This window comes from Saccostrea echinata, unplaced genomic scaffold (genome assembly GCF_033153115.1).
Source record: "Saccostrea echinata isolate AGI-Se365-2 ecotype Australia unplaced genomic scaffold, CSIRO_AGI_Sech_v1 ptg000022l, whole genome shotgun sequence".
NCBI lineage: Eukaryota > Metazoa > Mollusca > Bivalvia > Ostreida > Ostreidae > Saccostrea > Saccostrea echinata.
In genome coordinates this window covers 11,904,894-11,916,988 of record NW_026889771.1, presented here as the reverse complement: position 1 = coordinate 11,916,988, position 12,095 = coordinate 11,904,894, and the positions used below count along the sequence as shown (strand labels likewise).

The 12,095-nt window shown below is 31.9% G+C and overlaps 1 protein-coding gene across 1 annotated transcript in view; it reads right to left on the bottom strand.

Moving 5' to 3' along the window:
- Nucleotides 1–3,790: 3,790 nt before the first annotated feature.
- Nucleotides 3,791–12,095, bottom strand: part of LOC133190417 (receptor-type tyrosine-protein phosphatase kappa-like) — a 164,634-nt gene continuing 156,329 nt past the window's right edge. The window contains exons 10-22 of the mRNA XM_061326043.1: nucleotides 11,581–11,617; nucleotides 11,367–11,467; nucleotides 11,146–11,262; nucleotides 10,652–10,800; nucleotides 9,225–9,360; nucleotides 6,545–6,694; nucleotides 6,160–6,259; nucleotides 5,740–5,804; nucleotides 5,374–5,505; nucleotides 5,092–5,220; nucleotides 4,677–4,831; nucleotides 4,271–4,406; nucleotides 3,791–4,094 (exon numbers count right to left, since the gene is read on the bottom strand). Of these exons, the coding sequence (XP_061182027.1) occupies nucleotides 4,023–4,094; nucleotides 4,271–4,406; nucleotides 4,677–4,831; nucleotides 5,092–5,220; nucleotides 5,374–5,505; nucleotides 5,740–5,804; nucleotides 6,160–6,259; nucleotides 6,545–6,694; nucleotides 9,225–9,360; nucleotides 10,652–10,800; nucleotides 11,146–11,262; nucleotides 11,367–11,467; nucleotides 11,581–11,617 (1,479 nt within the window). The 3' untranslated portion in view covers nucleotides 3,791–4,022. The remainder of the gene's footprint in view (nucleotides 4,095–4,270; nucleotides 4,407–4,676; nucleotides 4,832–5,091; nucleotides 5,221–5,373; nucleotides 5,506–5,739; nucleotides 5,805–6,159; nucleotides 6,260–6,544; nucleotides 6,695–9,224; nucleotides 9,361–10,651; nucleotides 10,801–11,145; nucleotides 11,263–11,366; nucleotides 11,468–11,580; nucleotides 11,618–12,095) is intronic.

Sequence of the window (12,095 nt, the reverse complement as noted above, 5' to 3'; positions counted from 1 at the left end):
TTCCTACTGAGCTGTAAAACAGTTTTCTTCTGAAAAAATTAAACAACAACAACAAAAATTTAATTAACAGTGACTTTGCCTCAAAACTTATTTTTGCACGTGCAGGCCTTTTAATCAAGGGATTTTTACACTTTTTCAATTGATCTAGCTTGTCAAACTGCTGATTTGTTGGAAAACATATGCATTTTATTTTATTTTATGATGGTTTGTTTCTATAAGAATTTTGACTTTAAATTTATTTCCTTTAGCTAATTTTAGTTAATTCATTTTTGGGTAATGAACTAGAAAAGGACGTAAATGGTAACTTAACAACAAAACTGATGATAAACGTATTATAAACATGATGACTTATGTAACAATACCGGTATACCCTTATCACCTGAATATGGAGTTTATGTCTTCCAGTTGATTTGATACGCAAGAGCATGATTTAGAACTATTTCTAAAACGAGGCAAGCTATTGACAAACATGTTGATGAAACAAGGATATCAATAGTCTCGGTTAAAGTAATCGTTTTTCAAGTTCTTGGGTCGATACAATGATCTTGTTAGCAAATATATTCTATCATTAAGTCGAACGCTGACTGACGCTTTTTCATGCTAATTGTTAGGCCATTATTTACACAATGAATTGTATGCGGATTTTCCCTGTTTGGTCAATCATGGAAAGGAGCACACGGTGAGTGTGACCGGTCGATAGGAATGCTTACTCCTCAATGGCAACTGATCCCACCTCTGATGTTTTAAGAGGTCCGTGTTTGCTTTGCTCCAGATTTGTATTGTTTCAATGGACTTTTGAGCTTAATTACTGTTCGTTTTCTCCATATTTCATGCAATCATTTTTGATAGCTCATGTACATAGATTTGATAATGACACGGATCAATTAAAAATAATTCCTCCATAGTAAAGAAATGTATTTAAAAAAGAATGAAAGTTTGCTACGAAAGGTAAAAATTTTTCTTAAAGTTTTATTTAAATTGCATTAAATTCTGAATTATACATATGGCTGACAAAACATCAAGTCCACTTTTATCATGTCTAGCATACCTAATTACAAAAACTCAAAGAATCTAGTTTTCAGGAACACACCCACCCCCTTTTGACACTATTGAACATTGTTATTTTTCAATTTAGAGGGCTTTTTTGGGGGGGAAGGGGGGGGGAGATCGCGTCGCTTGATATTATGACAAAATCACCTATAAACTTACTTAGAATCTCAGAATTTGTTATCGATTATCCTTTTAGTAAACCATAAAAAAATTCAACACATATGTTTGTTTTGCAAATAAAATATGTGACTATTCAGAAGTCCTGATCTATAGAGATAAAAAGAAAAAAATCGTTGAAAGTTATGAGACTATTGAAAGATATTTTTTAAATGAATAAAAAAAATGTGTTAAGCTTTTATATACTAGTTCAATTAAAATATTATGTGTAAACGTGTATTTTTTTTCAAATCCTTAGTGAATTTAGCCTTGATTTTTACCGTTTGACAGTCTCTCGTTCTCTGTACACAAACCCCTCCTTCTTTCACAAATATCTTAACAGTTTGTATGTAGCGGTAGACCACTGAATAAAAAAAAATTGAAAAAGAACATCTATGTGGCTATATTAAAAAAAAATTAAGAAGAAAGCTTCTATTGAGATATTTTAATGACAAGTTCATGATTTAAACCTACATGATTAGTAGAAAAAGTAATGCAACATCACAATGAAATACTTTAAAGGTCTCATAACATACACTGTACAATACTAGATCAAAGTTCGTTGTTTAAGAATTAAAAAACAAATTAGGCATATCAGAAAACCAATCTTTTCAAAATCCATACAAAACATACGCTAAAAGTAAACACCTCCTCAACCAACAATGTAGTCCCTCTGCTAGTTTTGTCCATTTTGCGGTCGAAGTTATAACACCTTTCATTTGCATAGGAATCAACTTCGAACGATCGTCCTTTGCAGAATGCTTTCCCGTTGTTATATAAATCCTTAATAACGACGCCTTTCAGTATGGCCGACCCACAAGCTTCAAACCAATCGTTACAGAATTCTTCACACACTGTCAGTCTTTCAAACATGTAAAATCTGTTTTGGTAGGGTGCGCATATATAACACATAAGGTAATTAGTATATCTTTGGCAAGCCGTAGAAGCACCGATTAATGGTTTCACTTTCCCAAAAGTAGCATCGATTTCCTCCTGCATACAGCATGAATTTAACTGAAACCAAGTACAATTCCTTAAATTTGACTGAGGTTTCGGTCCCCTGTTGCCGAAAAAGGAGCAAAATTGCAAATTTTGCGATGCATCAATTAACTGTAAAATTATAACGGAGAGCAGTACCAAGGGAAATACACGTCTGTCATGCGCCATGTTTTCTGTTTACTCCATTTGAACACAATGAGTTACGATCAATATTCAGCGCTGCCTCAGAATTGACTGAGAAGACTCCAGCACTATATGTAGCAAGAATTAATCAATAGCTTTAACCAAATCGATGCCTTAAATAAATTCTTTTGGAGATGAAGATCTATTGTTGAAGAAATGTACAAATTTAAAAAAAATCTCAATTCATGAAATGCACAATACAAATGAATACTTCGGTAAAAATCAGAAGGGCTTCTGAAATTGCAGCTGTTTTCTACTTAAGTTAGTGTGTAAGCCAATAACAAAGATGTTTGTATCTTTTTAAATCGTTCATTAAAACGCCGTGATCGTATAGTATTTTAATTATAATTCCTGGAATGTCATCAGAATGGACCAACTTACTCAAAATAACGTTTTTTTTTTCAGATTAGTCCAAAATATTCAGGAAGAGCTGAGAACTAGTACCCAAAGGTAAGAAAAGTCCCAAAGATAATTCCCAAAGAATAGTCAAAAGAATATTGAAAAGAACTAAAAAGAAAACAGAGGATGCCGTTTTCCGGCAAACAAGGTATTTTATACTCAAAGGGTATTCATGGTACCGGATATAAAAGTACTTTTTATTGGCTGTCGTACCATTGCCTTGCCACCTACGCTTGGTCCGTATGTCTGTCCGTTGACCAATAAACCCCAACATGGCACCACCCTCCAATCAAGGTATACCTAAATTAGTATTATTTATGGACTCAGTCCCCATCTCTGCACCACAGGAGCTCTAGCCCTAAGCTCTTTTACTTAACTACTTCAAAGTTCCCAATTTTATTGCTCTTGGTCAAGAATCCTTATAGTTACTTTGCATTTCCGTTCAAATTTTATTACTTAGTATCGATGGGCTTGATTGGTCCATTCTGATCAATTCCATTACAAAAGAATTTACAAAATTATTGTTCATTGTACCAACAACAAAATCCAATTTGTTCTAACAAGATAATTATAGTTCATGATGTTAAAGTCTCTTTTCCAATTATAAAATCACTGTATGTGGTACACTATTAATGCCCCTCCTTTTTAAATAAACTTTTTTTTATTTATTTTACTGTCACTAATAAGTTCACCATTAATAACTAAAATGATTATGATATGAGTATAATCCAAGTTTAAAATGTTCAAATAAAATGTCCGTTCTAAACCCTATAGGTTTACAAGTGACAATAGTTATATTGTTCCAGTAATCAAAATTAATAGAAATATAAAACTTACATTTTAAAATGAATTTGTCTTTTATGAAAATATAGCTAATATATCTAAATGAACTGGAAGGATGATCAATCAAATATGCACAATATTTGAAAATAAAGTTTATAACAATAAATTGGAAATATAATGCATAAATATGAAAATAATGCACTAATCAAATAATTCAAATTTAATTCTTAAAAAATCATGCAGTTGTCTCTCTTGATATTTCAAAATTTTAACAAAAGTCTTTGTATACTGTATATATACAAATATGTAGAAATAAATTATTTTTTTTTTATACCTTTGTATATTGTAAGAACATATTTTATTTCCCCCTCCAAAAATGGACATTCATATGAACACCCTTAATACAAACAGGATGAAGTTACATATTTCGACAGGACTTCTTTAGGGTAAGTTCATATATTCATGTATGTATTAGACATGTCAGTATAGGTTTGTACAGCATCATAACAGAAAACCAACTGCTCCTAAAAATAAAAGAAATATTAAATAATGAAATGTAATTAAACAAATTTCAGTCTTAAAGTTATTTTAAAAATGTCAAAAATGGCATAAAGAACAATTCAATGTTATAAATGAATCAATTATTTAATTCAATTGAAAATTCCTCGGGTTCAAATGAAGTGACCGACTGACAACTTACCAGACTGGGCACGATTTGAGAGCGGCGAGTTCTCATTTGTATCACCGTCTGCAGAACTCCGACTTCCTGTTCAGTGCGCAGTCTCTCAAAGACGGTGGCAACCGTACAAAATAGACCACTTTTCTTTGCGCCATTCCTAAAACATATACAGTTCTAAAAGTTCAAAAGTCGTTTTTTTTATTTTTAATTACAAACATTATATTTCTATGTAATACTTATATGACAAAAATCATATGGTGTAAATTGATTTGATAAAAATAGCTAAAACATCTTGATTATTAGCTTTTTCAAACATACGTACAATATGACTGTGGCAATCTGATGACTATTCTACAGAACATTTTGGATTTACTTAACAACCACACAGTAAGATCTATAATTTTTTTAAGTTTACTAAGAAACATACATGCAATGAACCACAATAACAGGGTTGTTGACTTGTTTCTGCCATGCATTTATTTCTTCTATCATCTCTAGCATTGGCTCGGGTCTTTCAGGTCTGACAGCATCTTCTGACCAAAATTTACACTGGAACTGTTTCACAATTCTCTCTTCTTGGGTCTACATAAAATACAAAAAAAAAATACATGTTGTAAATTGGCAGATCAAATTTATAGCGAACAACTGCTGATATATTAAGTTAATCAGAATCAAGCAGTGTCTGATTCAGACTTCATGAAGGAAATAAAGGAAAGAGAGGAATTTTTTTCAGTAAGGAATTGTAATAATATGTTTACATCCATGAAACCTTATATTACTGTGGGATTAAGAAATTATTATATTGTACATGTAAGTACACAATACAAACTTCTCAGGGTTACCTTGACATTTAACACCTTCATTTTGAGAACACCATAGGGAGCGTTTCCAGCCTCCCTCTCCAGAAGCTTGACGGTGATTGGTCCAAATGTGACTTCGTCTTTATCCACTGGCCAGTAGATTCCCATACTCTGATCAGACGACACAGAACAGAACGTACACTTTTAACTTGTCACAAATTCATTTAGAAAGCGATGTGAATGCCATTTACATAAAATATGAGAGGGCTATCTGGGTTTTATATTATCATTATTAAACTCCCGTGGAATCTAGACTTTGTTTACCTTATCATTCTTGAAAGAATTCATCATAACTATTGTGGACACGTCTTGTTCCAAGACAAGAAACCAGAAATCCTGGACTGTGTTGGTCAAAGGCATTTGTGTGAGAGCAAATGAATTCCTACGCTTGTAGCCCTTAATTAAAAATCAGGTTTAATTTGTTTTTACTCCAGAATATCGTAAAACAGTAAAAACAAGTGTTCATTTTATTTTTTCTATTTAATTGTATTATTTAGTTAGGTGAATAGAGTACTTTTTGGCCATGAAATGATATCTAAATTGTAGAAATGAATCAATATATATCGGATTGTAAAATTAAGTATTAATTATAGATTTTCACAGGAAATAGATTAATGAAAAGAGAATTACCGGTATTTGTATAGCATTAATGTAGTTATTGTCACCACTTGAGATAAATATTCTATAGTTGTCACCTACAATGAAATTTTGACGTAAATACACGTACAATTACAGAAAATTATACTTTCAAAGATATGTGTGTTTATCCAATAACACAGTATGTTTTTTAAACTGTAAAATTACCCTTACATTAATTTGTTGATGCTTTATTTTCATTTTGTCCACTTCGTTTGTTAATTTTTTATCGTTGATTATTTTGAGTTTCGTTTTAGTTGATAAAATTTGACTCAATGAATGAAATTGACATTTTCAGCAAATAAACATAAGAGATTTTTGCAAAAACAATTTTGTTGTCACTTATATTTTCTAAAATCGATTTTAAACGTTATGTAAGAACTATAGTATCCGGCTTTTATATATAGAACCTACTTGCAAGGACATTGGTATATCTATTTTTACATCTATTCTCCTTGAGTTTAGCTGTTTGAAAATTTCTGTCATCAAAAACTGGTGATAATTTGTTGATAAGCTGAAAAGGAAAGATTTTAATCTTATTGAAAAAAATGCACTTAAAATTGCCCTCTCATATTATCTATTAAGCACATATTCATAAAACATATACAAAAAGAAATGTAACCCCCCACCCCCAAATAATTCAAGATAATACAAATAGTTTTAAAGAGAAAAAAATTGAAAGGCATGCACCCTTGATCTTGAGATATTTATGGTTTATGACAGAAAGTTAGATCATTCTATATCTCTGAGTTCATCAATATTCTACGGCATTTAAAAAATACTAAATTATTTTTACAACCTGGAATTGTTCCCACAATCCACTCTTTTTAGTAGAGGGATTGAGTTGTTTTAAACATTTGTAATACTCAGGAAACTCGTTGGCCGTCACAACACCTTTTCCTTCTGTAAGAGCCTCAACCAGGGCATCGTGCAAGAATACGTATTGCTCCTACATGTATTAATGAGGAGAAAAGACTTAAAACAAAAATTAAAAAATCTATTTCAATTACAGATTTTATTTCATTAAGATGACCGACTTTGTGACGTTGTATATATATTTTTATTGGTAGATCAGCTTTAATTTAACTTAAATCCTTTTCATTGACACTGATTTATTACTGCTCAGTTTTCTGGTCTGTATAAAATATTTGGCATCCAATAACATAAATAACAAGAGGCACATGGGCCACAACGCTCACACGAGTCATTAGATGGTGCTGCTGTTCTTCATAAGAAGATTTATTCACTATATATTTCCTTGTAAGACTTAATTGCCTATTGTGGCCCCTCCCTTTCCCCTGAGGTCATGATTTGAACAAACCTGAATCTCCAATATCTAAGGATACTTTAATATCAATATGACTAATCATGCCTTTGAGGTTATTGAAAAGAAGATTTTTAAAGTTTGATTCCTATATATTGTACAATTTGTATTTCGTATGTAAAATTTTGATCGTCCACTGTGGCACCATCCTACCCCTAAGGGTCATGATTTGAACAAATCTGAATCTACTCTACCTGAGGATGCTTCCATATTAATATGACTTATCATGCCTTTGCTATTCTTGAGAAGATTTTGTAGTTTTTTTTCTATACATTCCTATGCAAAACGTTGATCAACCATTATTGCCCCACCACACCCCGGAAGATCATGGTATGAACACACTTGAATCTATTAATTGATGATGCTTCCACATCAATTTGACTAATCATGCCTTTGATGTTCTTGTGAAAAGATTCTTAATGATTTTTTTCCAATTCAAAAAAAAATTTATCATCCATTATGTCCCAACCCTATCCAGGAGGTAGGGGTGGAATGTGGGGTGTTGGGGGTTTATGTTTTGAATCTTCACTACATGAGGATGCTTTCATATCACTATGACTTTTCTTTGCTGTTCTTGAGAAGAAGATTATTAAAGACTGTTTCCTATATATTCCTTTGTAAAACTTTGATCGCGCATTGTTGCCCCATCCTACCCCTGGAGGGCATGATTTGAACAAAGAATCTACTTTACCTGAGAATACTTCAATATCAATATGAATAGTTCTGCCTTTGCTGTTCTTGAGAAGAAGGTTTTAAAGATTGTTTCCTTTATATTCCTACGTAAAATTTGATCGTCCATTGTTGCCCAAACCCTACCTCCGGGGTTCATGATTTGAACAATCTTGAATGTACACTATGAAATGAAGCTTTCACGTAATTTTTATTTTTTCCGGCCCGGTTGTTCATAAGAGGAAGATTTTTAAAGATGTTTTCTTATATATTCCTATGTAAAACTTTGATCGCCTATTGTGACCCCACCAATCCCCGAGGGTCATGATTTAAACAAATTTACATCTACGCTATGCAATGAAGCTTTCACATAAGTTTCGTCTTTTCTGGCCCAGTTGTTCTTGAGAAGATTTTGGAAAGTTGGCATTAGATTTTCACTAATCCCTTGAAAGGGGGCTTGGCCCTTTATTTGAACAAATTTGAACCCCTTCACCTAAAGATGCTTTGCGGCAAATTCGGTTGAAATTGGCCCAGTTGTTCTGGAGAAGATTGAAATATGAAAAGTTAACAACAATGACGACAACGACGACGACAACGCCGACAGACAACGGACAGAACTCGATCATCAAACTCACTTGAGCCTCTGGTTCAGGTGAGCTAAAAATACAGCTTTATGTGTGTAATGAAACATTAAATCATCAGCCTGTTCATTATCAAGTGGTGCATGTAGGGTACAAGTGATTTTGTCGTTTGTAACACTTGAAACAGAAAGAGATTATTTAAGTATTTGTGCTTTTCCCTCACTTAAATTTACATTTTCATCGGAAATTGTAATATAACTTTCAAGTGCAGTAAGTTGTTAAGCTCACAAATCTTCCTGTTTCTGCATCTTAATTTGCTGCATATAAATATCAAGGAAGGAACGCTGTCATCCTCTTAGACAATATGATTTAACAAATAAAAAAGATACATGTAAAAGTTTGAAAACAGCGTTTTCAAAAAACAGCACTTCTTGATGTTATTTTAAGCTCTCTTGTGGACATACTAGAAAATATACCTAGAGTTAGAAGCACATTTGTCTATCAAATGACTTTATTATATATGTTATCCGGTTATAAATTCTAAAGAATGTTCCAAATATTTTTTTCATCAAATAAGTCCGCATTTTCCCCCATATTCTTAAAATTCTAATGTAGGTCTCTGTTTAAGATTCAATAATACATTTATCAATACATGTACATCTTTCCAATTAGTGTATTGTATCAGAAGTTTTGGATTTATGTGGTGTATCTCTATCAGAAAAAATTAGCCAAGCATGCAAACTGTTTGAAAAATTGTCTTTAAAATTTTCTCCGAGTTAAACATGTTAAAAAGGAACTAAAAAAAATATATTGTAGGATTTATTTATCACTAAGATTAGTAACACATCCTATGATTTTTTTGTTTTTTAATTTGAAATGGAAGAGGTTGGAGATTCATAATTTACCACTGTCTGCACAACATGCACCCTTTGTTGACGCATCCGGGCCACACAGTTGATGACGTCAACACTTCTTTCCCGCACTCCCTGTTTTATCAGGAAGTCCAGTGCCATAAACGTCCCCGTGCGGCCAACCCCTGCACTAAAACAGTGAAAAAAAACTTAATTATATATATTTTCATTTTACCTTTTTGGTTAAAACATATAGTACTTTTTCTGACTGCTTTTGATCTTCCTAGAAATCTGGAGTAGTCGTTAGTGTGCTTATTTATCACTACCCCCAAATAAATAAATAAATATTAAATATGTAATTAAATAATTTACTTGCGACAATAAATTCAACAAAATGCCTCGATAAGTTTATATGACCTTGTTCTAAATTTAAGTGTGGCAAGAAAGATGACAAAAGATGATTTGCATTATCTGTGACTCCGTGCCTTCCTTCCGTACAAGAAATACGTAATTAGAAATTAAACACTCAAGTTAAATAGAAAAAAAACAAGTACGCGAAGAAGAGGCAACTGTCCTAAATACAAGGAAAAGAAGTGTTCTTATCCGGAGTTAGTCATACACTAATACTGAGATAACAGTGACGTGTTCAATTTGAATTGTGCATTTTTATATTCTAATGAGGGTCTGCAACTATATCACATTTAGATGAAAGACAAACCTGTACTTCTGCAGATAAAAAAGTACTCAGGATCTACAATTTGTTTCCATTTTAAGTTGCTAATCAGCGCTGACTTTTTCTGATGGTTTAGTTTGTCAAAAAAAAAAAAAAAAAAAAAAAAAAAAAAAAAAAAATACTACATGTCTTTTTGCTCATAGTGATGATTTTTATTTGACAGAATGATATAAATATAAAAAACGACAGTAATGGAAAATTCTTTAAAAAAAAATTACAAGCCTCTTTTGAGAAAAAATATAAAATGCTTCTAAATGTTTTTTCCGTTTTTTGAAAAAATCTAATTCTTATTATTCAAATTCTGAAGATTGTTTAGGCTGTATGCACTGCTGTGTGTGTGTGTTTTGTTCTGTAGCTGTAGCACTGTAAATAATTCTACAAATTACTGAACACGTACTTATTTAATAGATATGTAGCACATCTAAAGGTCATGTGCTAATTAACATTGATAATTGATATTTTTCTTTTCATTTATCAAATATAAATGAAATGATATTTTGGCGCTGATAGTAAATAATGGCACTATAAAGAGCATGTATTGTGGCTTATAATGAAACCTGCTGAAGTTAATACAATGTACATATGCTTCTTACGTTGTCTAGTCATTAATACAAAAGGAAACACTGATGATAAACAAGCTGTACAATCAAAAAGGGGTGTCTGAAAAGGACAGATATAATCTTGCGTACATGAGGAATGTATTTGTATGGAGTAATTCAGTTGCAACTTCGTGTCCAAACCAAAGTACCTGCAGTGAATTAGCATTGGTCCATCTTGTTTGGCGTCATGGCTGACAACTTTGTTCCTGAAGTCCACTATTGAAGTCACATTTTGGGGAACACCCTTATCAGGCCATGCGGTAAAATGGAACTGCGTAATGACCTTTGTGTTCCCATTCTAAGATGAAAATGTTATAAACTAGCAAAGTTCGCCATTAAAATGATGGATTTTATTAAAGCATCCCCTTCTACGAAAGAAAAAGAATTTCTGATGACAAACTTTGCATAGAATGAATCTTTTTTACATATCCAAAGAAAGGACTTCTCTATTTTAAATCAATCAGACTCTGAAGATAGCTTTCTATTCCAAAATTTCTTTTCATCGAAAAAAGAATTAACAATGATTCGAATATTAAACAGAAATTAATTTCCCTGTATAATACTAGTAAATGTTTTATATTAATAGTTTGTCCAAAATATTAGAAAAGATATGTTAGAAGTACAAGACAATGCTCTAATTTACCGCTGAAAGAATAAAATATCGAGTAGTATAATCAGCTGTGATATCTTCTTTTACCAATTTGACATGAAAATGACCATATGATTCTTCTTTGTCTGGCCAATACTTTTTGCATTTCATCTGCAATAAAGGTAAAATGAAAGTTACTACAGTTTACCGTAGTAACTTTCATGAACATTTAAAAGGCTATTAAAACCCTTCTCTGAATTTTGGTAGATACATACTATTTCATTTTCCACGACATTTGTAAGCATAACAATTTTTCCACAATCTTGTTGCCATATCATTCTCCAAAAATCATAAACAGTTTCTGGAGTAAATGGACCTAAAAGAATAAAGTGCAAAATTGAAAAGTTTACATAAATTACAAACTTATTTAAAAAGTTAGAATAATTAAAAGATGAAATCAAAAATACCAAATTGATAAACAAGGCATACCCTGAGCAGCAATATATTCCCTTTCTTTTTCAAAACCCTGAATCAAAATTAGAATTATATTAAGAAAATCAAATATTGGATCGAAATTGGGACCACAAGAATGATATTTATCAAGTATATTTCATAGGTATTACATGTACATTGTAGATTGTAGGATAGCTTAAATATGGTTTTATTCCTGATTAATTTAAAATTAGACTAATCCTAATGGGACTTACACCCTCCTTCATAGTAGAGCACACTCAAACCATGGTATATATACCATGTGTGCATGTTTAATTTGTATATCTCTTGTGATAGGCTAAAATAGGCATTAATGTTGTACTCAAGTATAAGATCCATATAAATTACAGCATTAGACAAAAAAGCTTTTACAATTTATCTTTGCATATAGGTTTTAGTTTGTTTTGATACCACTTGTGATGAGACGGTAACAGGGCTAATAAAATGCAGACCTGAAGAGTTAGTAATCGCACAGAGTACTGAGATCATCTGAGCAAAAACTGGTATAGCAT